Source organism: Stegostoma tigrinum, unplaced genomic scaffold (assembly GCF_030684315.1).
Source record: "Stegostoma tigrinum isolate sSteTig4 unplaced genomic scaffold, sSteTig4.hap1 scaffold_386, whole genome shotgun sequence".
Classification (NCBI taxonomy): Eukaryota; Metazoa; Chordata; class Chondrichthyes; order Orectolobiformes; family Stegostomatidae; genus Stegostoma; species Stegostoma tigrinum.
This window is the reverse complement of record NW_026728314.1, coordinates 1-27,238: the sequence shown is the minus strand read 5'-3', so window position 1 is coordinate 27,238 and position 27,238 is coordinate 1. Positions and strand designations below refer to the sequence as shown.

Here is a 27,238-nt window from a genome sequence, read left to right as displayed (position 1 = left end):
ATTCAGATTTATGATTATTTAATTTCTGGTACTGTTTGTGAGGCATTTATTCATGTCAATGCCTTGGAGCTATTGGTCAGAAGAAAGTCAAAGGATATTTTCTCAGGCTCTGACACTGAGCTTACTGTTGTTGACATTTGGACCTCACATTATCAAAGCCCATTAGTCTGCTGGAAGGAACGAGCCCTGCATTTAGATGGTGCCTTGTCACAATGTCAGAAACTCTCAACGTTCATCATTGAGTGGGTTTATTTCAGGTCATGCTCTGGGACTATTCAGGAATAAATGGTCGGCATAAGGGAGGTAGTCTGCCTTTTCTCTCTAGCCTGCAATTTGAGCTTTACTCCACTGCATTCTGAAATAAATGCAGCTGTGTGTCTCTGAAGTAAACTGTGATTTTACGACTGTACAGAATCATCTTGGGAATTGTTGTTAACACAGACAGTTAACAGTAACTATTTTCTGACCAAAAGTAAGAGATTGTCCATTTTTCAAGGGATGAGGATTGAATTTGAGATGGCAGGCTGTAAAAGGATTTGGGAATACAGCGCGGAAATGGGATTAAACTGGATTAAGGTTTGCAGCCTGTGAAATGTAAAAGCTTCACTTGTGTTTTAAAGTTTTAAGTGCAGAGAGGGTAGGGAGAGAGAAACCATTTTTGTTGTTGGGCAGTTTAAGGCTAAATGGCATGGTCTGAAACCTCGATCCAACCTTTTCAGGGTGAGGTTGGGCAATGTTTGACCTCTAAAGGATGGAGAAATGTTGAACTTGCACCTGCAAAAATCACTTGGTTCCAGATGAACTGTTTATCTTTAAACTTGTGTTTGTTTGTGAAATTTATCAAAGGGACATAGAGCAAAGGAAAGGTTGGGGAGTTAGGTTTCAAAATTGTAGAACTCTGTTGTGATTATATAATAGCCTTGAAGGGCTACTTAGAATCACAGAACTCCAAAAGTGCACATTCAGCCTATTGAGTCTGCACCAACAGTCTGAAAACCAGACACCCCTCCCCCTCTATAAGCCCACATTTACCATGGCTGATACCCCAAGCCCTACTGGACAGTATGGGGCAATTTAGCATGGCCAGCCTATCTTAAACTAGACATGTACAGGCTGTGGGAGGAAACTAGAACTCCCGGAGGAAGCCCACACAGACACAGGGTGAACGTGCAAACTCCACACAGACAACTGCCTGAGGGTGGAATCGAACCCGAGTCCCTGGCACTGTGAGGCAGCAACGCTAACCACCGAGCCCCTGTGCCAGCCAACAGTACTCTTCTAGTACGGCACCATAGGAGGGAGTGGGCGATCTACTCTGCACTACTGAGACTGTGCACAGGAAGTATTACTGAGCACCTGAATCAAATGTAACCTGAAGAGGAAGGTGTTTTGACACAGGATGCTTAAATTGGGAAGATGCTGTAGTCCTTAAAGCTGATCCATACAAACATCACTTCACAGAATCTAACTGTAATTGTAACTGTGCGGAAAGTGGCCATTCAGCCCATCAAGTCTGCACTGCCACCATGGCCTAGTGCCAATCTCCTGCCTTTTCCTAACATCCCTGCACACCATTGCAGTCGCCGGAGGGTGGAATCGAACCGGGGTTCCTGGCGCTGTGAGGCAGCAGTGCTAACCACTGAGCCACCGCGCTGCCCTTCTGTCTCTTTCCTTCATGGTTGCTTTAATAAAGCAGTATCGGAAGCCCGGCCATGATAGATGGATTTGTTGCTGCATGATCTGGCTTTCCCAGGTGAAGGAGAAAGTGGATGTCACTGCCAACAGAGAAGCTGTAATTTTAATAAGAATTCCTGCAAAGGAAGCAAGTTACATCAGCGTAGTCACACTGCCTCTCCTTAATAATTGACCCTGTGTCATTTTGTTTTAATCCTAATTGATGAATGCAGCAGACTTTGGTAGGAGCCAAGTAACAAGGTCATTGGAGACTTCTGAGTGTTTGTGCGTCCAGCAGATGGCGGATTCACATTAGCTGGGGAATGCCTTCCTGGAGGTGAGCAATGAGAGGAATGGCAATGGGCAGACTAGAAAAATATGTCAGCAAATGAGGAGGAAGTGGGGCTGACAGATGGGAAAATTGTTGCCGTTGACACACAGCATGTGAAATGATTTACAAGGCTGGGAATCCGGAGCTGCTCGGCGTACTATTTCAATTTGCAGGATTCATCAGTTGCAGGTTTTCAGATTTCACGACACAGTGAGCGCAGCCAAACCAAAATGATCGTTTTACCTGACAGAGGTGCAAGTTGTGTGCACAGATAAACAGTGTTTGTTGAGTTATAAGGTGGCACGGTGGTGATGTTACTAGGCTAGTCATCCAGGAGCCATACTAATGTCTTTGAGATAAATCATAGAATCTGTACAGTGCAGAAGCAGGCCATTTGGCCCATCGAGTCCACACCAATGCTCTAAAATTGCTGGAAAACCTCAGTAGGGCTGGCAACAACCCGTTTTGAGGAAAGGTCACCAAACCCAAAACATTAACTTTGATTACTGTTCATAGATGCTGCTGAGCTTTACCTGCTTGTGTCTCTGATTTACAACATCTCTACTCCTTTCAGTTAGCATTCCTTCGAAGAGCATCCCACCCAGACCTGCTCCTGCCTTCCCTATCCCGATAATCCCGCATTTTCCATGGATAACCCATCTAGCCTGCATATCCATTGACACTATGGGCAATTAAACATGGCCAATTCACATAACCCGCACATCCTTGGACTGTGGGAGGAAACCCATGCAGACACAGAGAGAACATGTAAACTCCACACATGCAGTCACCTGAGGATGGAATCGAACCCGGGTCCCTGGCGCTGTGAGGCAGTAGTGTTAACCACTGAGCCACCGTACCACAGAATACTGCAGATGCTTCAAATCTGAAAGAAACAAAGAATGTTGAAGAAATACAATAGGTCTGGCAACATCTGTGGACACAGAAAAGTATAAATGTTTCAAGCCTAGTATGACATTTCTTCAGAATTAGCGTTGTTAAAGTTCTCAGACATGGGTTTGAATCCCATCATTGGCAGATGGCTTATTCCATAAAAATCTGGAGCGAACAGCCTGCATCTAGTGCAAGAATGTAAAAAGGTGATTTTTGAGACACAGTTTGGCTACGGTGCTGGTGGGCAGTTGGGGAAAGGAATGTTGGGAAATATTGCATTGCAGCAGCTCTTTTGCCATTGCAATTGTCCTCTTGGTTCGTTCTGTCCAGAAATTTAATCTTTTTATTTGGCTACATTGTGAAGATCCTTAGAAGTCGTCCGTCAAAATTACCAAGGCCATAGCATGGTTACTCAGTGGTTAGCACTTCAGCCTCACAGTGCCTGGGGCTCCAGGTTCGATTCCACCCTCACATCATTCACATACCTGTGTGGATTTCCTCCGGGTGCTCCGGTTTCCTCCCACAGTCCAAAGGAGGTTAGATGGATTGGCCGTGCTAGATCGCCTCCTAAGATCCAGGTTTGTGCAGGCTGGGTGGGTTAGCCATGGGGAATCCACTGGCCTCGGTGGGCTGAATGGCCTGCTCGTGCACTGCAGGGATTTTATGAATTAGAAGTGGGCAATCAATGCTTGGGCTTGGCAAGGAACGTGGCACAAAAGATTGAAAAGAAAATCTCTTTGTAACATCCATCTCCAGCAATTCTACTCCAGAATGAAGAGTTAACTCACAACGACATCACTGATGTTTGAGCTCAAACCCCTGGGGCCCTGGGTTCGATTCCACCCTCACATCATTCTCACAGCTGCATGGGTTTCCACCGGGTGCGCTGCTCTCCTCCCACAGTCTAAAGATGTGAGGTTAGAGCGGATTGGCCACAGTGTCCATGGGAAGTGCAGGTCTATGGAGATAAGATTGGGGGATAGTGGGTTGTGGGGACTGGATGGGCTGCTCATTAGAGGGTCAGTGTGGACATGATGGGCCGATTGGCCTGCTTCCACACTGTACGGATTCAATGATTCTATGATCATGACTTGGTGTGAAAATTTCAATGTCTTTTATGAAAATTGCCATTTTTAACAGTATGCGTGGTTCCAGATCCATCCAGTGTCGTTGAAAGTCTTAAACACCAGCTGAAATAATCTAACCCTCCACTCAGCTGGGGGTTGGCAGCAAAGACACCCCCATCCAAAGGGAAAATGAAAAGAAATCAAACAGAGCCTTTTGGTGATCTGAGCATGTTTCAAAGTGTTTTACAGCAAGAGCACTTTTTAATGAGTATATCTTCCAGCCATGCAGGAAACCCAGCCATCAATTTGTGCACAGCAAGCTCCCACAAGCAACAGTGAAATCTTCCGTTTTAGGCGTGGTTATAAGACAATTGTTCGAATTGACTTTGCAGAAACCGTTCAGGGTTGTGTTGACTTTCTAAGATTGTTTATGTGGTTGTGATGCGTTACGTTTGAGGGCTACTTCTGCTCCCGTTTTCTGTGTCTTTATTCTTTGGGCTGCAGTCCAGCAGAAAGAAGATGGAATGACCGCTCCTCCAGTCAGCTTTTCTCGTCGTGCAGTTGTGGATCAAAGGATTTCACAGGAGGGAGAGCAATGCATGGAGCTTGATAACTGTGCACAGTTAAACTGCACAGCCTAATAGCACAATTATACTTGCGCTCACTGCAGCTTGTGCCATAAGCAGGAGAGAGATTATACGTTTGTTTAAGGGATGTGGGCATCGCTGGCCGGGCCAGCATTTACTGCCTGTTCCTTTGTATCCTTGAGCTGAGAGGCTTTCTTGGCTATTTCAGAGGGCAATTACCTGTCACTTTATGGGTTTAAAGTCACAGGAGGCCAGACTGTGTAAGGGCAGCAGATTTCCTCCCCAAAGGACATGAGTTACAAAGATTGACGATGGTCACGTGGCCATCTTTAGATGAGCACTTCTTAAAATTCCAGGTATTTACTGAATTTTAGGTTTCTCTATCTGCCCTGGTGGGATGCAAACCCATTTTCAGAATAATAGGGACTGTAGATTGTGAGCCCAGTGAAACTGATACTGCGCCACAGTCTCCTCTTACATAACACACCGTACAACGCACTCCCAGCAGTCTCGAGGGGAGGCCCGGCGCGGACTCCCGTCCTCACGGGGAGGCCCAGCTCGGATCCCCAGCCTTGCGGGGAGGCCCAGCACGGCCTCAGGGTGAAGTCCGGTGCGGACCCCTGGCCTCGAGCGGCGGCCCATTGCGGACCCCCAGGCTCAAGAGGAGGCCCCGCGTGGGCTCCCTGCTTTCGAACCGGAGGATTGTAATGCCGAACTCTTACCTTTTATTTCTTCATTTTTCTAATTTATACCGAAGATTTCGAACCTTCGATTCTCTGTGCCCAGTTCACAAGGACTGCAAGTGCTGATCTTTCAATTTATTTCTTCACTTTTTTGAAACTTATATCTCAGATTTTTTTTTTTAACCCAGGTATTTTTGCACCTAACATGGTGCTGGAAAAGGACACTGTAGGTTTTTTGGTCAGTTGGTGTTCCCCTGTATTTGAGTACACCTGACAATCAAACCTAATTCTAGTGAAATCAACTTTCAGTTTGAACAGGGTGACCTGGAATTGGAGAGCACAGCCCTGGAGTCCTCAATCACAAGCCAGCAATCCCATGTAATAAAACTGGGATTTAGCTTCTTTTACTGAAGTAAGCTTGTGACCCAGGGGATGAGTTGTGAGCATCACTGAAATTGCATTCTGGCTTAAACCCCTGATTCCACTCATCTGCTGTATTGGCATCACTGTACTAAGGAAAAAAAAAGCTCAGTGTTTAAACCAGACAGTAATGTCAAGGTGAAGAGAGGATCAGGCTTTTTGTGACCAGCTCAGCTGTTGGTTATATTGCCTTGGCGTAGAATTTTTCTGAAAGTGGTATCAGATAATACAAAATTCATGGATTTTAACTTCTGACCTGAACACAAGCTTTTCTGCTGGGACCTTACGCAATGTATTTGTTCTTGCAGTGTTTGCCTTTATAGGTCTGTCAGAAAAGTACAGCACTGCCGCTACTGAAAATCTCTGGGCAAGGCAGGGATTGCTGCAAGATCGTTGGTGGAGAGATGAACAAAGGTTGAACGTTTCAGATTGATGGCCACTCAGCAGAAGTGGGAAAAGTTGGAGGCACGATTGTTTGTTCTTATCATGTGTGGAGACAGGGGAAAGTAATAAATAAGGAAGGTCTGCGGAAGGCAGGGCTCAATAAGTGTCGGTAGGAATGATGCTGCAAAGCAGAAGGAGACTGTCCTGAGATGCACGGAGGAACAACGTGTGGGTGTAGAAGGGCTGTGAATGGCACCCACGGCCTCATAACCACCAGCTGCTGAACTGAAGATGGGATCAGGCCTGTAGAGGGGGAGGGGAGAAAGAACCAAGTAACTGTGGGTGCTGGAAATCAGAAACCAAAGCAGAAATTGCTGGAGAAACTCAGCAGTATCTGTGGAAAGAAAGCAGAGTCAACGTTTCTGGTCCAGTATGACTCTTCTTCCATTCCAAACCAAAACGTTAACTCTGCTTTCTCTCCACTGATGCTGCCAGACCTGTTGAGTTTCTCCAACGATCTTTGTTTTGGTTTCAGAACTGTAGACACTTCGTGACTCTCCCATTCATGTTAGGAATGTTTGCCAAAAGCAGCCATTAGCTTTGGATCGCTTGTCTGGGTTAGATCTCCAATGTTAGATTTATTTATTTGTACTAAGTATAGGAGGACATAAGTACAGCGAAAAGTGCACAGTCGCCATTCACTGGCGCTCACCAGGTTACAAAAACCCAAATTAAAGTAAGCAAGATAAACAAAGTTCACATCTGAGTCCCAAGACCCATCTCCATCATGGTACAGACAGCACTCCAATCACTAGGCTGCTGTTGTTGTCTCAATGCTGTCACCGCCTCACTGTCCCCGCTCTCGCCGCCGTCACCGCCTCACCGTCCCTGCTGTCGCACCTGTCGCCCTCTCACTGCCATCGCTGTCTCACCGGCCCGGTCTCACTGTCACCACCGACATCACTGCAGTCCACACTCGATCAGTTGTTGTTGCAGGACACGGTCTGCATGTTCAGATCCCGCCACATGGTTCCTGGTCACGACCCGACTCCTTCAGTGGGCACTTTAAAGGGCAGAAGGTGCTGTGGGAGCTGGGAGATAGAATCACTGCGGAGAGGAGAGAGAAAAAGAAGGAAAAGGAAAGGGAGAAGGCGAGGAGAGTGCACCTCCCAATGGAGCACCTTACCCTGCTGCCATCTTGCTGGATTTTACCTGATGGTCAATTGGGTTTTCACAATAACCCTAGTGAATCATCCCGGGGAGACTGTACACCGGTGCTATACAAATGAACATTGTTGGTACGTGTTGGGTGAGGAAGGGCAGAGACCGAGGACTGACGTGAACCATTTGGTAAAGCTTTGGAATGCGGAGAGAGTATTTATTTTAAAAAAAGAGGAGAGACAGAAGGTGAAATGTGATGAAGGTAGGAGATTGAAAAGAAAGATTTGAGTAGGAAGGTTAAAAGGACCCTGAAGTCAGACAAATGGATCCAGCATAATGTGATCCATTGTGAAGAGAAGAATTGGATGGTGACCTTAGCTTGAGCACAGCTAAACCTGGATGAAGCAAAGCACTTTGTGGGAATCCCTTGGGTGTCTGCTTAGTGCTGCCTTTACTGTGTGATAGATGTTGTAAACTGATCCAGAGCTGGGGTTTCAGAACAACAAGCCCCAACCCCTTTGTTTCCTTGCAGAAACCAAACCAGTGGTTCGTGTTTTCGTCAAGCCCACATGTCCTTGTGGCTGTGGGTTATCGGATTGAAAAGGGAGGAAGTGCACCAAGGGAATTCGTTGCAATATTAAAGTGTGATCACAAAGATAAGTCCTGAGGACACAGACTGTTTGTCATGTGGTGTATCTATCTGTGGCACCTTTTATTTCTGTTGCCATTCTGTTCAGTATATAAATCAGCAAATCTATATGATGTATTAGTTGGACCGTACCTAGGATACAGTGAACTGTTTTGGTCACCTTTTGTAAGGAGCGATATACTGGCATTATTTCTCATTGAAGAATTCTCAACTCCACTTAACTGCATCTACCAAAATCTTTCGATTCCTTCACTGATTAAAAATCTATCGCTGCCTTGAATATACTTAATGACAGAGCCTCGACAGCCCACGGAGGAGAGAAAAGATACCACAGTTTTCCTATTCTCTGACAGAAGAGACTCCCCCTCATTGCTGTCTTAAATGTGTAACTGTTACTCTTAGAGTAACATGTCCTCTGTGCTTAGACTGCCCCACAAGGGGCATTCTGTCAAGTCCTGTAAGAATCTTGTATGTTTCAATAAGGTCTCCTCTCATTTTCCTAAACTCTAACGAGTACAAGCCCAAATTACTCAACCTCTCCCTATAAAACAATCCCTCCATACCCTGGATAAACCAAGTGAACCTTCTCTGGACTGCCTCCAATGCCAGTATATCTCTCCTTCCAGAAGGTGACCAAAACAGTTCACTATATGGTTTGGTCCAACTAATACGTCATATAGATTTAGTGACATTTTCTGATTTATATGCTCCCAGTGCAGTTGAACAGAATGGTAACAGAAATAAAAGGTGCTATAGATAGGTACATCACATGACAAATAGTCTGTGTCCTCAGGACTTATCTCTGTGATCACACTGGAGGAAGAGGGATGAAGCAAAATTGAACCGCTGTAGTCCTCCTGTGGTGGCTTGACCCACAATGTTATTAGGGAGGGAATTCCAGGATTTTGACCCAGCGACAGTGTAGGAACGGCAATATGTCACATGATATGTGAGTGCAAATGGTCAAACAGCCTGGTTTTACGGGACATCTTAAACAAGGAACAATACAGAAAGGTTGAATGAGGGAGTTTCAGGCTCAGGTATCTAAAGGTACAGCCACCAATGTTGGAGGGAAGTTGAAGAGGATGGAATCGGAGGAGCACAGATATCTCAGAGGGTTAAGGATTGGAGAAAGCTACAGAAATAGAGAGGAGCAAGGATGCACTAGAACTTGGAAATAAGTATGAGAGAGTTTTGAAATCTGTCGTGTTTAACCAGCAGAAAATGCAGGTCAGCATGCATGTGGTTAAGAGGTGAACAGGATTTGACAGGAGCAAGTAAAATGTGACCCTATAATTGGAGAAATTTGAAACTTTAAAAGAGAAGGTTAGGATTAACTCGAACCCCTTGCAGTTGACCACAAGATTAAATTTGGATACCTTGCGTTGGCTTAGCAATGTGTGTCTCTTCTAAGTCCAGGGACATTGTTTCAGGTCCACCGTCAGGTAAACTAGCAGACATACTGATAGAGGGCAACATTGTCAGAGGCAACACTTTAAGTTGAGATCTTTAACCAAAGCGCCTCCTCTCCAGCCAAATGAGTGGGTGTGAAAGACCCCATCGTTCTTGGGCTGGGTTTTTATTTTCTCCTCTGTCATTCTTCCCGTTCTTGTGATGTCGTTTTCACCTCAGCTACAGACCCATTAGCTGGGACCACTCTCTCTCAGTACTGAATGGGTGCTGAGCCTATGGCCATCTGTATTTGTAAGGCTAAGGTTCACACTGCCTTTCCAGGCCATTATATTTGGAGGACACATGTGCAGTCCATACAGAAAAATTTGTGTGGGTTACATGAACAATCTCTACAGTAATGTAGACTCAGTTGGTGGTTTGAGCGTCACTGTTGAAACTGCTTTCACCAGCCTCATAGACAGAGCATTCCAGGTCATGACAACTCTCCGTATTTGAATTAAAGAACTCATTTTGTCTCCGTCCTGCCAGTTAAGACTATAAACCATAGGAGCAGAAATAGGCCATTCAATCCATTGAGTCTGCTGCACCAATCATTGAGATTGGTCAACTTCAATTGTCAACTTCAATTTCCTGCCATTTTCTCAGAACCCGTAATCTTCCTGTTTCAATCTTAACGCCCAGCCATGGCAGTCTTCTGCAAAAAGGAAGGTTACAGATTCACAACCCTCTTAGAGAAGAAATTCCTCCTCATCTCTGGTTTGAATGTACCAGTTCTTATTCTGAGATTAAGCCCTTCAGTTCTAGACAGTAGAACTTCACCAAAGATCCTCAGACAGCATCTTCCAAACCTACTTCCATCTGGAAGGACAAGGGCAGCATGGGAACACCACCTCCTCCAAGTCACTCACCATCCTGACTTGGAAATATATCGCTGTTCCTTCCCTGTTGCTGGGTGAAAATCCTGCAATTTCCTCCCTAATGGCATTGTGGGTCAACCCACAGCACGTGGACTGCAGCAGTTCAAGAAGGCAGGTCAGCCCCACTTTCTCAAGGGGCAACTAGGGACGGGCAAGAAATGCTGGGCCCAGTCAATGAATCCCACATCCCACAAATGAATAGAAAAAAAACTCTCTCCCAAGCGGAAATAACTTCTCTGTGTCTACCCTTTCAAGCCCTCCAAGAATCTTGTTTAGTAGCCAGCTTTAATCAAACTGTATCTCAACACAGTGCATGGTTTCAGATTTGTTTCAGGGTGTTCTGAAAAAGAGTCACCTGGAAAAACAAAACTCTGCCCTCTCAACAAATGCTGCCAGACCTGTTGAGTTTCTCCAGCATTTAGTTTTATTTATTTTACAATCGCCCAGTCTTTTTTTTTTGCTTTTAGATCTAGCCCTTTCGGTGAATGGTCACATCACAGAGCCTTACAGGTCAGAAGCCACTCGCTGGGCTTGGTGGTTGTGTTCGGTCATTCTGCTAAAACTCTGCCCTCTTGACTGTTTCGTTGCAGGAGCCAATGAGGAAGATGAAGGTGACGACATGCTGCTGAAACACAGGAAGGAGTTCTGGTGGTTCCCCCACATGTGGAGTCACATGCAACCGCATCTGTTCCACAACGAGACGGTTTTGGCTGAGCAGATGAAGCTGAACAAGCAGTTTGCACTGGTAGGTTACAGTTTGGATTTATGTTCCCTTCAGGAGAGGGCAGTGAAGACTCTGTGAGACCGGCTCACTTGAGAGATCACTGGAATCTCAGAACCTGCCCAGTGTCTAACTCAGAATAATGCGTTCAACAAAAACACTCGAATTTGTAGAATTTGAAAGTCACTGCCCATAGAAGCCCACACGGCATTTAAGAAATATTTAGATGTGCACTTGCAATGAAAAGGCATATGAGGCTGTGGGCCAAGTGCTGGAAAATAAAATTTGAATAGATAGGTGCGTTGTTTTCCTGTACTGCACACCTCTATGACTAATTGTGGAATGGCACATACCATTTGTCTATCAGAGCGGTTTGGGAGAGATTTTTATTTCGACCCACATCATTGTCCTTTCCCCACAGTCTTGCAACTCCTGTCCATTCAAGTCTTTCTCCAATTCCCTCATGAATGTTACCATCAAATCCGCTTCCATAGCCCCTCCAGGCAACGTATTTCAGATCATTGTTAACTTGCTTTGTTAACAATAAACTTTCCTCAATTTGTCCAAGGTCCTTTCGCCTACGTTATTTCCCCTTCTCCCACAGGAAACATTTTCTCCTTACTTACTTGATTAAAAACCCCTTCAAGATCTTGAAGGAACCTCCTTTCAACCTTCTCTGCTCCTGGGATAGCAACTCCAATGCCTCTACATTCTTTGCGTAACTGAGGGCTCTCATCCCCAACATGATGTTGGTTGACTCTTCTGGAACCTCATGGAGATTGAGGAGGACCGTAGAGGCACCTGTTCATAGCCTGTGGGGGTGTTGCTAGTCTTCCTGGTGGTATTTCCAGGGTGGCACTTATTCGCTGATATGTCCCCGTCTGGAAAGCTGGGTAGAAGTAACATCTACCCACCTCGGGCAACATGTGTTTGAGCTTTAAACAGTAGCCAACATTAAATTATGTTTAGGATTCAGTGTTTCCTCCAACAAAGAATCCCTACAGTATGGGGACAGGCCATTCAGCCCATACCAACCCTCCCAAGAGCATCCCACCCAGACCATCCACCCACTATCGCTGCATATCCCATGGCTAATCCACCCTAACCAGCACATCTTTGGACTCTGGGAGGAAACCAGAGCACCTGGAGGAAACCCACACAGACACGGGGAGAATGTGCAAACTCCACACAGACAGTCACCCGAGGGTGGAATTGAACCTGGGTCCAATGAGCTGTGAGGCGGCACCGCTAACCACTGAGCCACTGTGCCAGCCAACAGTACTATTCTAGTATGGCACCATGGGAGGGAATGGGCTATCTACTCTGCACTACTGAGACTGTGCACCGCAAGTTTTACTGAGCACCTGAATCAAATGTAAACGGAAGACAAAGGTGTTTTAACGCAGGATGCTTAAATTGGTAAGATGCCGTAGTCCTTAAAGCTGATCCATGCAAACATCACTTCGCAGAATCTTTTGAATTGTAATAGTTCAGGAGGCCATTCAGCCCATAATGTGTCTAGTCCCCAGTGACAATCTCCTGCCTTTTCCCAATATCCCTGCACATCACTGCAATATAAATCATCTTTCACTGATCTCCTGAATGCCTCAGTTTAACCTGCCTCCACAACAGTTACAGGCAACTTGGAAAACATATTGCCATTAGAAACATAAGGTGGCCATTCAGCTTCTTGGGGTGTTCTGCCATTCAGTTGGATCCACAGCTGACCCATAACTCTACTCCATTCTCCTCTCTTGGTTCATCGCTAGTCAATGGATCAGGATGCTGGATTGCCCTCCTGATACCTCACAGATTGCAGCAGTTCAAGGAAGTGGCTCACCGTCACCTTCTCAGTGTGAAATCACCACGGACTCTCCCACTGCCTTGAACAAGTTAATCAAAAACATGTACAACAGAAATCTAATCTCAATTTTGAAGCCTCAAGGGGTTTCTGAGGGAGAGTGTTTGCAGATTTCCAGTGGCATCTGTGTGGAAAAGTGTTTCCTGACATTATCCCAGGATAGTCTTGCTCTAATTGAAAGGTTATACTCCTTGTTCTGCACTTGCCCAGAAGAAAAAAAAATTCTCTCTTTTGACCTCATCAATTCCTTCAAACATCTTAAACAGCTCAATTAAATCGCCCACTTAACCTTGTAAACTGAAATGAACACTATCTTTTGGGGCTGTCAGTGTCCTTCCCCTAGATCAGAAGGTCTGGGGTTCAAGTCCCACCTGTGTCAGAACATTACTGAACAGGTTGATTTGGAAAAATAGGTTAATTTTTAAAAAAATCTGTAGTGAATACAAGCTTCACCTTTGGGGGCTCTCTTGTGGTGCAGTGGCATGTCCCAATCCCTAGACCAGGAAGTCCATGTTCATTTCAGAAGGAAGTTCAGAAGCACACACAATGGTCTGGAGTTCCATGTAGCTGAGACCTGGTAAGGACAGCAGAACTTCTTCTCTAAAGGACATTAGTGAGCCAGAAGCTGGTTATGACAATAGTTATAGTCACCATTACAGTGATGAGCTTCACTTTATTCATTGAATTTAAATCCCACTAGATGCTGTAATGGGATTCAGACCTGTATCCTCCGAGACCAATCTGGTGATGTGACCATCATCTCTTTCTAATGAGAGAGCAGCCCTCTCGTCCAATAGGACTATGCATCACCATTTCCCATTCCACCATCGTCTATTATTATTGAATTCAATCAACCCTTTGCCATCCATGACAATGTTTCCTGATTGAAATGGTTGAAAGAACGTCATAAACAAGCGAAGGGGTCAAAGGTGGTTTGAAGATGGTGATTTTCTGGGGAGAATTTTGCCTCTTTTGTAGCTCTTCAATGTAACAGCATGGAATTTTGAAAAGAAAAGTCCTGAATGATTGCTGTTCTGCTCCTTTTGATGCATTTTCTGGTAGGCATTTGATCTCGACCTGGGCTGCAGATCAGGCTAAATCACAGGTTGAATTACTCTCAAGTCCTTCTCAAAAGACAGTCCATGAACAGGAGAATGTACAGTGACCGATATCAGAACCAGATGGTTTATGCAGTAGGTACATACAAAGTAGGATTTTTTTTAATATAACAATCCTAGGCTCTTTTATTTTGATGGAATGTCTCGGGTATTTGATTTTTTTGTAATGGATTTTGCAGTAGATTATTTACGTTCTAAGATGTTGTTTGCAGAGGCACTCAATGGAGTTTGCCATTGTCTGACCATAGGAGGCTCAAAGGAACAAGTGGATATCAGCGGGCAGTGTAGGGCACACCGGGGAAGATACCTGCTAGACCACCGCCACCACCCACACGGGTCAAAGGGCCATGGGAGCAGATCTCAGTTCAGCCTTGCAACAGGGTTTGCTGTGCTCAGACGCAACAGATACATGCCAAACCTCCAACAATGTTCATGCAAATGAGCTAGTAGGAACTGCAGATGCTGGAGAATCTGCAATAACAAGGTGTAGAGTTGGATGAACACAGCAGGTCAAGCAGCAATGGAGGAGCAGGAGAGGTGACGTTTCATGTCTGGACCCTTCTTCAGAAATGTTGAATTTAAAAAATTTCTGGGCGGCACGATGCCTCGGTGGTTAGCACTGCAGCCTCACAGCGCCAGGGACCCAGGTTCGATTCCAGCCTCGGGTGACTGTCTGTGTGGAGTTTGCATATTCTCCCCGTGTCTGTGTGGGTTTCCTCTGGGTGCTCCGGTTTCCTCCCACAGTCCAAAGATGTGCAGGCTAGGTGGAATGGCCATGGTAAATTGCCCATAGTGTTCACGGGTGTGTGGGTTATAGGGGGATGGGGATGGGTCTGGGTGGGATGCTTCAAAAAGGGGTGGTGTGGACTTGCTGGGCCAAAGGGCCTGTTTCCACACTGTAGGGAATCTAATCTACACCTTGTTATCTGATGTTCATGCAAATTGCTGGCTGGCATGTTTTAAAATCATTGGCAGAGGGAACCCAAGGTGGGATAGAGAGAACATTTCTCTTGCTGATGCAACAGCTTGCAGTGAGACAGAGTTCCCTATCTGCAAGGAAACTGTCTCAGTCACAACTCTCAGAAAGGAATTGTGGGGGCACCTGACCAACGGAGGAAAAGATTATTGCAGAACTCTGGAGAAAGAGTAGAGGCAATGGCTCAAATCAAATAGCTGTGTCGAAGGCATGGCCTGCTGAGTGTCCTTCCTCGAAACTAAATAGATTTCACGTAGAACTGCGTTCAGTTATCGTCTAAAAGGTAGGAGACAGAGTACAGTAGTGGAGGCTGTTTTTCGGACTGACGGCCTATGACCAGCAGTAGGCCACAAGGATTGGTATTGGGTCCACTGCTTTTTGTCATTTATATAAAATGATTTGGGGATGAATATAGCAGGTATAGTTAGTAAATTTGCAGATGACACCAAAACTGGTGGTGAAGTGGACATTGAAGGAGGTTATCTGAGACATAATAGGAACTGGATCTGATGGGCCAAGGAATAGCAGATGGATTTAAATTAGATAAATTTAGATAAAAGCTAAATGTTGCATTTTTGGTAAGGCGACCCAGGGCAGGATTTACTGGTCAGGTCCTGGGCAGTATTGCCGAACAAAGACCTTGGAGTTCCTTGAAAGTGGAGTCACAGGTAGACAGGGCAGTGAAGACGGTGTTCGGTACACTTGCCTTTACTGGTCAGTGCATTGAGTGTAGGAGTTGGGAGGTCGTGTTGTGGTTGTATAGGACATTGGTTAGGCCACTTTTGGAATACTGTGTTCAATTCTGGTCTTCCCTGCTATGGGAAGATGTTGCTGGGGTTGGAGGGTTTGAGCTAATGGAGGGGCTGAATAGGCTTGGGTTAATTTCCCTGGAACATCAGAGGCTGAGGGATAATCTTATAGAGGTTTATAAAATCATGAGGGGCATGGATAGGGTGAATAGCCAAGGTCTTTTTCCCAAGGTAGGGGAGAACTCAACTAGAGGGTGTAGGTGTAAGGTGAGAGGGGAAAGATTTAAAAGGGATCGAAGAGGCAACTTTTGCACACAGAGGGTGGTGCGTGCATGGAGAAGAGGAAGTGGCGGAGGCTGGTACAATTACATTGAAAAGGCATCTGGATGGGAATATGAAAAGGAAGGATTATGGAGGAAGATGAGCCAAACACGGGAAAATGGGACCAGATTAATTTAGGATATCTAGTCGGCGTGGACGAGTTGGACTGAAGGGTCTGTTTCCATGCTATACAACTCTATGCACCATAATCTCGAGAAGGAGGAGGATAAATTGAGTACTAAATAAGAACAGTATCACCTTTTTGCAGTACTGTTTATGATTTTGGATTTTGCCTCTGATGTGTAGGTCAAGAAGAAAAGCCAAATGCTGTTATGTCTGCCCTTAGCTTGGGCTGGGATACAGGTTGCTTGTTTTCGAGCTTTGCTGGATCAGCTTTATGTCCACAGATTCGAATAGGATTTCCTTCTTCAGCCAATCACAATGGTTTTGGACTTGAATCTGCTTCTCCTTTGCTCCAATGCACCCACAAGCGCACAGTGGCTTTGTAATGACAGACCATGGGGAGGTCCATTCTGACCTTCTGTCAATGAAAATCTTTCACTAACCCCAACCCCAGCCCCAGTCCGTTTGCTTCAAAGCAAATAATTTATCTTTTGCTCAAGTTTTCTGTTCCAGGCAATCAATTGCACTGGGGGAACCAAGGCTGTCTTTCTCCTAATCCATTCATTCTCACAAAGTGGATGTCATCAGCAAAGCCAGTGTTTGCTGCCCATCTTCAATAATCCTTGAGATGTAGGCGTTGAGTCACTTTCTTGATGCGCTGCAGTCCATGTTGTGAAGGCGCGCTCTACGTGTTTTGCACGGACAATGTCTCAGGACTTTGACTAAATGATCCTGAGGGGAGGGCAGTGTCACCCTGAGTCAGTGAGGCTTGCAACCTGGAGGGGAGCTTGCAGGTCCCTCACTCCCCTCTCCCCCGTCCCGCCAGATGTTAGACATCATGGGTTTGAAGGGCAGTGTTGAAGCTGCCTTCTTTTTCGGAGATCTCAGAAGATGGGATGAGCCACTTCAAACATTGGTTAAATACTCTCGGATCTTAGGGCTCTTGTGGCACCGTGGCAGTGTCCATGCTCTGAGTCAGGAGGTCCAGGTTCAAGTCCCATCTGCTCCAGAGGTGCATCATAATATTTCTGAACAGGTTGGAGAGCACTCTAGGATCTTTTTGGAGCAATTCTAGCAGGCAATTAAATTTTAGCACTACAGCCATTCCATAATTGTTTTGGAGTCAGCAAGACTATAGTAACATGAGAGTTAGAGGCAGGACTAGTCAACTGGGAGAAAATCTTAAGCAACAAGAGAAACCAGTTGCCTTGCTTGAACACTTTTTGTTGATTATGATTTCTACATATTTTGGAGGTGGGTAGGAAGACTGACAATGTTTGTCCATCTAATTGATGGGGAGAAGGTGTTATTATGGTGAAGTTATTGGCCTACAAAGCCAGAGGCCCAGGCTATGTTTTGGGGGCACAGGTTCAAATCCCTCCATGGAAGCTGGTGTAATTTGAATTCCATAGTGACAACTATAGTTGCAAAAAAAACCCACCTGCTTCACCTTTTAGGAAAGAAAATCTGGTGTCCCTATGTGTGACTCCAGGCCCAAACAAATGTGGTTGACTCTTCCCTCTGAAATGACCGAGCAAGCCACTCTGCTCAAGGGCAATTAAGGATGGCCAAGAAAGGTTTTCAGGGTTAGCCAGTGATGCTCAGTTCCCATGAAACAATAACAATGTAAGAAAGAGTGAGGATTGATATGTTTGTAGACCAGTGGCAGCATTGTGGGGCTAGAAGTGGAGGAGGAGATCACATCTCCTGGAATACATTCAAGCAGATTTGGTAATGCTGAGTAGCAAGGCTGGAAGAATATTAGTTCACAGGAACCAGCTACCAAGGACTTTATGCTGTAATTAATATCTGGAGACTAAGCCTTTATGAGTACCTTGTTACTTTATATTCTAATTTGTTTCATTCGGAGAGCCTGATAGTCCATTGTGGACATTCAGGAAATCTCCCTATCTAGTTCTCTATTTGCTGACCTGTGCTAATTTCTGCTCAGGCAATGCCTTCGTTTTAACAATTCTCATCCTTCTGTTTTCAATCACTCCATCACCTTGCCCTTCCATACCTCAGTAACCATCCCAAGCCCAGCTACAACCCTCTGTGCTCCTTCAATTCTGGTCTTTGTGCATTCATGGTTTTCATCAGTCGACCACTGGTGCCCATTCTTATGTGAATGGTGGACTCTAAACCACTAAATCTCCTCCTTGAACCTCTCCACCAGTACACCTCCTCCTCTAACTCAATCCTGAAAACCTACCTTTGGTCAATCTTTTACCAATCTGGTAATTGTAATATCTCCTTACATGTTTCAGTGTTAAATATCATACATTATTCCTACTATGAATGACCCTGGGTAGATTTTATTGCGTCTGTGCTGCTGTATAAATCCAAAGCATTTTTGTGAGCCCATTTATTTTAAACGATTAAGGCAGAATTTCGCGTGGAAGTCTTCAGTCTTCACAGGCCAGCATTCCAGTGCAATTCCGAGAAAATGGTGTTTGTTTTTAATGCATGGGTCATTTCCTGCTAAATTGGGCTGAAATCGCCGTCCCAGTTAGTCCTTTTCTCATTCACAGAATGACTAAGATCCTGAAGAACATTCCTTATCTGAACAAAACTTCCTGGCAAACTGTTTTGTTCACTGAACATTTGGGGAATGCATTACCTAAAATCGATTATAATGAGACTAATTTGCATTAATTTTGGCAAGAGTATACTATTTGTGCAGTGTGCTGCAGTTCACTCTAAGTCTAAATGCACATTGACATCTGCCCTGCAATCCAGAGCTATGGGTGGTGACAGTAGAGTGTCCATCTTCCTTTCCGTCACTTGGTTCATCAGAAATCTCTTGGATTCTAACTCCTTGCTGTTTGTATGTGGAAAGAATTTGAAACACAACCTTTTTGGCTGCAGTGTAAACATGTCTTCCTTGGCCATGATTTCCTGGATTGGGTCTTGAACTGAGAGCTTCCGGCTCAGAGGCAGAGACATAGCCCATTTCACCTCGAGAAGTCCTCTGTGTTATTATCCTGCTCGTTTGTAGACTCCATGAGATTAGATGGAATTAAGCATCGTTGGCTTCCGCAGATACGTGGCCCAGCATTTTGAGGAGGTATTCCTCAACCCTGAGATTGGAGATTTAACTCCACGCCAGACCTGATTTATAGATACTGACACTGAATCCTCTCATCCGAACAAACACTGCTGATGCTTCTTCTAGAAAGAGTTCAGGACAGAAAGCAGCTCAGACTTCCTTGTCGATGGTCGATGCATTCAACAGTCCAGTCAAATTGTAGCTTCCTACTCCCTTATTCCCTGCTGTCTGTCCGTTCGACTGTGAACAGTTTATTCAGGGGAGGAGTTGGAATCACTGCACTCTCAGTGGCACTGTGATTTGTCTTCAGCAGTTGGAGTAGGCCAGCGAAATGAGAATTTATCTGAATGGATCTGATGGAGTCTAATGAAGATGTAGCACTGTGTCAGAAACATGGAGCTGTGGCGTGGCTTCACGTTATTCCCCCCGCCGACTCTCTCGGCCATGCAAACAGCAGTGAACATGAGACTGGGCTCCAGGTCAGTGCTATCAGTGATCATCTCCCCACAGAATGCACTGTATCCCACTGGTCTCCTCCAGAAGTCCCGTTGTCAGATCAGGCAACAGCTGAAGCCTTGACAAGATCTTCCTCTTTCGCCTCCCTTCCTCGTTGACTGAGCCCAGCTGAATAAAGAGAGCTGTCTTTTTCTTGATCCGCACAGCTCTGCGATGTGACCACTTTTATCTGTTTACTGAACATAGCTTCAATACTGTTGACTGTAATACAATTCATTATATTGATGGCTGTTCAACTTGTGCTGAGCCATCCATTTCTGCTTTCAGCAACTATGTCCTGGCATTTCTTTGCACTTCTTGATGCCTGATTTTAATAGAACAAATAGATAAAACTAGAAATAATAAAATAAATTGCATATCTGAAGCACATTATGTGACCTCAGCGTAACCCCAAGTCCCTTTTTCGCCAATGAAGTGTTTCTATAAAACGTAGTTTCTGTTAACTTTGTGCCAAATAGATGTGACTGGGAATGTAGTCCAGACAGCATTGCGGGAATGTTTCAGCACCTTGCTAACTGAAATCTGGGATTTAAACCATTCCTTCCCGATCTGTGTCTCACCATGACCCCATTCTGCTGCTACAAAACAGACATGGCTTTGTAGTAAGGAGGGCGGAGGGAAATGTAAGCGTTCAGTCAACTGGGGAGGGTCTGTGGAGGGGCAGTTGAGGGGAGGAGGGTACATGAATGTTGGCATCTTGTTTTGAAAGCTACAAACTTTGACCAATGTGATCCCTACAAACTGAGAGAATTTCTCACAGACTCCCTGAGTCCCAACACCCCTCACCCTCGCCTCTAGCCCCAACACCCTTGCCCCCTCATTGACCTCTTTGTCACAGATCACCTGATGGCCAACACTCTCCAACCCTCACTCCTGCCCCGTCACCTCCTCGCTGACCTCTCTCTCAGTTTCGTTTTATTTAAGGGCACAATGTGAAGAAAAAAAAATCCATTCTTCCATTATGGATGTGAAGAAATTAGGGGATAGGCTGTCCTCTCCATTACCTGGAAAGTGAATTGGAGAGTTGATGGTTTAGTGTTATAATCACTGGACTGTTAATCCAGGGAAAGTCCTGGGACCCAGGTTTTGAACCCTGCTGTCGCAGCTGGTGGAATTTGAATTCAATAAAAAAAATCTGGAATTAAGCATCTAATGATAACAGTGAAATCATTGTCGATTGTTGGGGAAAAATCTATCTGGTTCACCAGTGTCCTTTAGCGAAGGACACTACTATCTTCAAATGGTCTGGTCTACATGTGACTGCAGGCCCACAGCAATGTGGTCGACTCATAACTGACCTCTTGGCAATTAGAGATGGGTAATAAATGCTGGTTTAGTCCTCATCCTGTGAATGAATTGAATAAAGCCCATTTGATCCATTGTGGATGTCCTAGCTCTCTGAAGGAGTAAATTCTCTACCCGACTTCTAGGCCGTTTCTCTCCAGCTATTGATCCAATTTCTTTTGTACGTTAGTGTCAAATCTGCTTCCAGCATCTTCAGCGGTATGTTCCAGAACGTTGTAACTCACTGTTATATAAAAATAATTCTCCTAATCTTCCCTCTGATACCTTTGCCAATCAGTTTACATCTGGCCACAAACATTCTTCCACTAGGAATACTTTTACCTGACCTACTCTGACAGAACGCCTCATAACTTTGACCAACCTCGTTAAATCTATACTTAACCTTGTTAATGTTCGAGTCCGGTGACCTTGGTCAGAGAGGTTGCCAGTTTAAGACTGAGATGAGGAGGAGTTTATTCTCTGAGAGGGTTGAAAGTCTTTGGAACTCCATGCCACAGAGACCTTGTGTCTATTCAAGGCTGAGATGCTTGATTGATAGGGGAATCAGGAGTTCCAGAGAAAATGCTGGAAAGTGAACATGAGGAATGCCAAATCAGCCTTGATTCTATTGAATGACTCAGGAGGCTCAGGGCGAACAGCCTACTCCTCCTCCTATTTCTTATCATCTAATGGACTCAGCACATTAACTCGGTTTCTGTCTCTACAGGAGCTGCCAGACCTGCTGAGTGTCTCCAGCATTTTCTGGTTTGTGTTTCAGATTTGCCACATCTGCAGTTCTTTGCTTTATAGCAATGCACTTAACTTTTGCTGTACTAGAACTCTCTGCTTGTATTGTGTTGCAGTCAGTGGAATGGTGGTTAAGGCCATGTTCCTTGAGTGTATAAATGAAGGGCTGCATGCGCTGAATTGTCTTTCAGAATAATCCTTTCTAATCAAAGCCTTGAACTCTTGCAGGATCACGGTATCCCGATCGACATGGGCTATGCAGTGGCACCACATCACTCAGGGGTATATCCAGTTCACAAGCAGCTATATGAAGCCTGGAAATCCATCTGGGGAATTCGAGTCACCAGTACTGAGGAGTATCCCCACTTGAAGCCAGCTCGATATCGCAGAGGGTTCATTCACAATGGTATCATGGTGAGTACCCTATCTCTGAGAGTTCAATGTGGTTGTGGCTTCCACCCACAGATACCTGAGTCGTTTGCGGAGTGCTGTGGATCAACTGCTACACGGTGGCTCAGTGGTTAGCACTGCAGCCTCACAGCGCCAGGGACCTGGGTTCGATTCCGCCCTTGGGCGAATGTCTGTGTGGAGTTTGCACCACATTCTCCCTTTGTCCGTGTGGGTTTGCTCCGGTTTCCTCCCGCAGTCAAAAGGTGTGCAGGTTAGGGTGGATTGGCCATGCTGTAGTGCCCTGGGATGTATATATGGGATATAGGGGTCTGGGTGGGATGCTCTAAGGGTCAGTATGGACTGGTTGGGCCGAAGGGCCTGTTTCCACACTGTAGGGATTCTAAGATCCGCTGTCTTTTAAAACTCTCTCTTCCCCTTTCAACGAGAGATTTTTGTCTATTATTGTTACCCCAGCGGCTGCACTTGGAATTGCTCAATCTTAGAAATGAAGTGAAAAAGAGACTTGCATTTGGAAAACCAATGACAGGACATCTCCCAAATGCTTTACAGCCGATGTGTAACTGCTGTTGTCGTGCACAGAGCGAGTTGCCACAATATGAAGTTGTGAGGGGTATAGATAAGATGAATGGTAGGTGCCTTTTCCCTGGGTTGGGGGATTTCAAGACGAGGGGACATACTTATAAGGTGAGAGGAGAAAGATTGAGAAATAACCCAAGGGGCAAGTATTTTTTACATAGAGTGGTCATGTGTGGAAGATACTACCAGAGGAAGCGGTGGATGCAGGTATAGTTACAACATTTAAAAGACATTTGGATAAGTGCATGAGGAGGAAATGTTTAGAGGGATATGGGCCAGGAGCAGGCAGGTGGGACTAGTTTAGTTTGGGATTATAGTTGGCATGGACTGGTTGGACAAAAGGGTCTGTTTCCATGCTGTATGGCTCTGTGATGGGTTAATCTGTTTCATAGAAGTTAGTTCAGAGGAGAATGTCGATGAGGTCACCACCTCAACTCATCTTCAGTTTCATGGCTCAGCTGAAAGACTGCACCTCCTTCAATTGTGCAGCACTCCAGTATTGCAGTGAAATTCAGGCCAAATCTCTAGAGTGGGACTTGAACACTATCCTCCTCATTCAGGGTTTAAAGCAAACACAGAAAACGGTGGATGAACTCAATAGGCCTGTCAGCACCATTGGGGGGAGGGGGGGTGCGGGGGTAGAGGGGAAAGAGAGAGAAATGGCTCCTCTTCTGAACAGACTCTCTCTCTCTCTCTCTCTCTGTCCCTCTCTTTCTGCACCACACCTCTCCAATATTTTTCTAGACAGACACACTGCAGAAGCTTCCTTAACGTCTTCTAAACCCACAACCACTTCCATCTAAAAGGACAAGGACAGCAGATATGTGGGAACACTGCCCCCACAAGTTCCTGACTTGGAAATAGTTCCAGTGTTGGATCAGAGTCTTGAAATTCCCTCCCTCAGGGCATGTGGATCAACCTCCAGCACATGGGCTCTGGTGGTTCACAATGGCAACTCACAACCACCTTCTCAAGGGCAACTAGGGCAATAAATGCTGATGGGTTCGTGATAGCCATGTCCCACAAGTGAATACAAAAGGCAAAAAAAGGATAGAAATAGCATGCAAGGGTATGGGAAAAAAGAGGGAGATTGGTACAAAGTAATGATGCTGATTTGCAGAACTGTTGCAGACATGGCGTCCTGTGCACAGACTTGATGGGCTGAGCTGGGCAGCGTCAGCGTCATATCATTCTGTGACTGCGCTTATTGAGAAACCATAAATGATAGCTACGCATAGCAGAATGAATTCCGTTTTAGAGTCAGGCCCTTTGGCCCACTGTGTCTGCAGCCCGAGGTTATTGGCCTCTCTCCACTCAGGGGAAATGTTTTTCCTATCTACACTATCTGTGCCCCTCAGTACTTTGGATATCATCACCAGCCTTCTCTGCTCGAAGGAAAATAACACTAGCCTTTTGAGCCTTGTCTGACTTGCCCCTGGCCGGGTAACATCCTGGTGAATCTTCTTTACACCATCCCCTGTACAATCACATCCATTATCAATCACAGTGAGGCAGTTAGAACTGTACACAGTCCTCCAACTCTTGATGTTATTTTCAACTCTAATCCTGTTGATTTATAATCTGAAGTGTAGAAGGGAATAATTGAATGTTTGCCAAGAGATTTTAATCTCAATCCTTTTTTGGGGGGTTATGGATAATGTCGTCAAACATTTAGGAGCTTTTCACATTTTCAATTTCAAAATTGACAGTCTTTCACAGGTGCTCATAGACAGCAAAACTGAAAAATGTCACTCATCAAGTAACCTGGACTGTTGTAATATGAATTTCCTCAAGACATCTGACCTCTTGAAAGGTCTTCTCCAGTCTGGATTCCACGATGGAAAATGGGCTGCACGTTCAGTGCTTTCTTGCACAATGGAAAACATGCCACAACTTTCTGTACGCAGAAACAAACTGATATTAATGCTAACTTGACAAATGATTTTTCTGTCTCCCACCCTCACCACATCATCCAGGTTCTGCCTCGTCAAACCTGTGGACTGTTCACACACACGATCTTTTATAACGAGTATCCAGGAGGATCCAAGGAGCTGGACAAAAGTATTCGAGGCGGTGAGCTCTTCCTTACGGTGCTCCTGAATCCGGTAAGTGAGATTTCAAGCAGACATCACTTTGGGAATGCTTCCAGACACAGCAGTGAGATACAATTAGAACAGACTGTCACTTGAATTAAAATGACAACAGCAGCCTGCGACTTTGAAATAAAAGGAGAATACTGCAGAACTCTGAGACCAACACAGAAAGTGCTGGATGAACTCAAAGGTCTGGCGGCATCTGTGGGTGGGTGGGGGAGAGAGGGAGAGAGATAACATTTCGAATCTGAAATGGCTTTTCTTCCAAACAGACGGTGGTAGAACTTGAGAACTGGCAGTCCTGAGGAAGAATGAGACAGGAAGTTGAAACATTAACACTCTCTCTATCTCTCCCCCCCTTTCTCCACTCTCCCTCTCCCTTTCTCCACTCCCCCCCCCCTCTCTCTCTCTCTCTCTCTCTCTCTCTCCCCCCCCCCCTTCTCTTCCCCTTCTCTTCCCCTTCTTTCTCTCTCCTCCCCTCCCCTCTGTCTCTCCCCTCCCCTCTGTCTCTCCCCTCCCCTCTGTCTCTCCCCCCCCCACTGTCTCTGTTCCCCCCTCTCTGTCTCTCTCCCCCCAATTCCCGCCTCTCCACGCCTCTCTCTCTCTCCCTCCCCTCCCCGCCTCTCTCTCTCCCTCCCCTCCCCGCCTCTCTCTCTCCCCCGCCTCCCCGCCTCTCTCTCTCCCCCGCCTCCCCGCCTCTCTCTCCCCCCCCGCCTCTCTCTCCCCCCCCGCCTCTCTCTCCCCCCCCGCCTCTCTCTCCCCCCCCCGCCTCTCTCTCCCCCCCGCCTCTCTCTCCCCCCCCGCCTCTCTCTCCCCCCCCTGCCTCTCTCTCCCCCCCCTGCCTCTCTCTCCCCTCCCTGCCTCTCTCCCCCCCTCCCCTCCTCTCTCTCCCCCCCCTCCCCGCCTCTCTCTCCCCCCCCTCCCCGCCTCTCTCTCTCTCCCCCCCTCCCCGCCTCTCTCTCTCTCCCCCCCTCCCCGCCTCTCTCTCCCCCCCCGCCTCTCTCTCTCCCCCCCCGCCTCTCTCTCTCCCCCCCTCCCCGCCTCTCTCTCTCCCCCCCTCCCCGCCTCTCTCTCTCCCCCCCTCCCCGCCTCTCTCTCTCCCCCCCTCCCCGCCTCTCTCTCTCCCCCCCCTCCCCGCCTCTCTCTCTCCCCCCCTCCCCCCCTCCCCGCCTCTCTCTCTCCCCCCCTCCCCGCCTCTCTCTCTCCCCCCCCCCCGCCTCTCTCTCTTCCCCCTCCCCGCCTCTCTCTCCCCCTCCCCGCCTCTCTCTCCCCCTCCCCGCCTCTCTCTCCCCCTCCCCGCCTCTCTCTCCCCCTCCCCGCCTCTCTCTCCCCCTCCCCGCCTCTCTCTCCCCCTCCCTGCCTCTCTCTCCCCCACTCACACTCTCCCCACCCCTCTCTCCCCTCCCCCCCTCTCTCCCTCCCTCCCCGCTCTCCCTCCCTCCCCACTCCGCCCCTCTCTCTCTCCCGCCCCTGCCCCCTCTCTCTCTCGCCCTCGCCCCCCCCTCGCCCCCCCCTCGCCCCCCCCTCGCCCCCCCCCTCGCCCCCCCTCGCCCCCCCTCGCCCCCCCTCGCCCCCCTCGCCCCCCCCTTGCCCCCCCCCTCGCCCCCCCCTGCCCCTCTCTCCCCCACTCTGCCCCTCTCTCTCCCCCACTCTGCCCCTCTCTCTCCCCCACTCTGCCCCTCTCTCTCCACCCTCTCTCTCCCCCCCGCCCCTCTCTCTCCCCCCCGCCCCTCTCTCTCCCCCCCGCCCCTCTCTCTCCCCCACCGCCCCTCTCTCTCCCCCACCGCCCCTCTCTCTCCCCCACCGCCCCCCTCTCTCTCCCCCCCCGCCCCTCTCTCTCCCCCCCCGCCCCTCTCTCTCCCCCCCCCGCCCCTCTCTCTCCCCCCCCGCCCCTCTCTCTCCCCCCCCGCCCCTCTCTCTCCCCCCCCGCCCCTCTCTCTCCCCCCCCGCCCCTCTCTCTCCCCCCCCCGCCCCTCTCTCTCCCCCCCCGCCCCTCTCTCTCCCCCCCCGCCCCTCTCTCTCCCCCCCCGCCCCTCTCTCTCCCCCCCCGCCCCTCTCTCTCCCCCCCCGCCCCTCTCTCTCCCCCCCCGCCCCTCTCTCTCCCCCCCCGCCCCTCTCTGTCCCCCCCCGCCCCTCTCTCTCGCCCCCCGCCCCTCTCTCTCCCCCTCCGCCCCTCTCTCTCCCCCTCCGCCCCTCTCTCTCCCCCTCCGCCCCTCTCTCTCCCCCTCCCCGCCTCTCTCTCCCCCTCCCCGCCTCTCTCTCCCCCTCCCCGCCTCTCTCTCCCCCCCCTCACTCTCTCCCCTCCCCCCCTCTCTCCCTCCCTCCCTCTCTCCCTCCCTCCCTCTCTCCCTCCCTCCCCACTCCGCCCCTCTCTCTCTCCCGCCCCTGCCCCCTCTCTCTCTCGCCCCCCCCTCGCCCCCCCCTCGCCCCCCCCTCGCCGCCCCCCTCGCCGCCCCCCTCGCCGCCCCCCTCGCCCCCCCCCCCTCGCCCCCCCCCCTCGCCCCCCCCCCTCG

General features: G+C 47.7%; 1 protein-coding gene across 1 annotated transcript in view; it reads left to right on the top strand.

Moving 5' to 3' along the window:
• The window catches only part of LOC132208408 (bifunctional heparan sulfate N-deacetylase/N-sulfotransferase 2-like), a gene marked incomplete at its 3' end in the record, with an annotated part of 60,046 nt that extends 35,309 nt beyond the window's left edge, over positions 1-24,737 (top strand). Inside the window, exons 3-5 of the mRNA XM_059643996.1 lie at positions 10,771-10,925; positions 21,874-22,059; positions 24,609-24,737. Of these exons, the coding sequence (XP_059499979.1) occupies positions 10,771-10,925; positions 21,874-22,059; positions 24,609-24,737 (470 nt within the window). The remainder of the gene's footprint in view (positions 1-10,770; positions 10,926-21,873; positions 22,060-24,608) is intronic.
• Between the last annotated feature and the right edge of the window lie 2,501 nt (positions 24,738-27,238).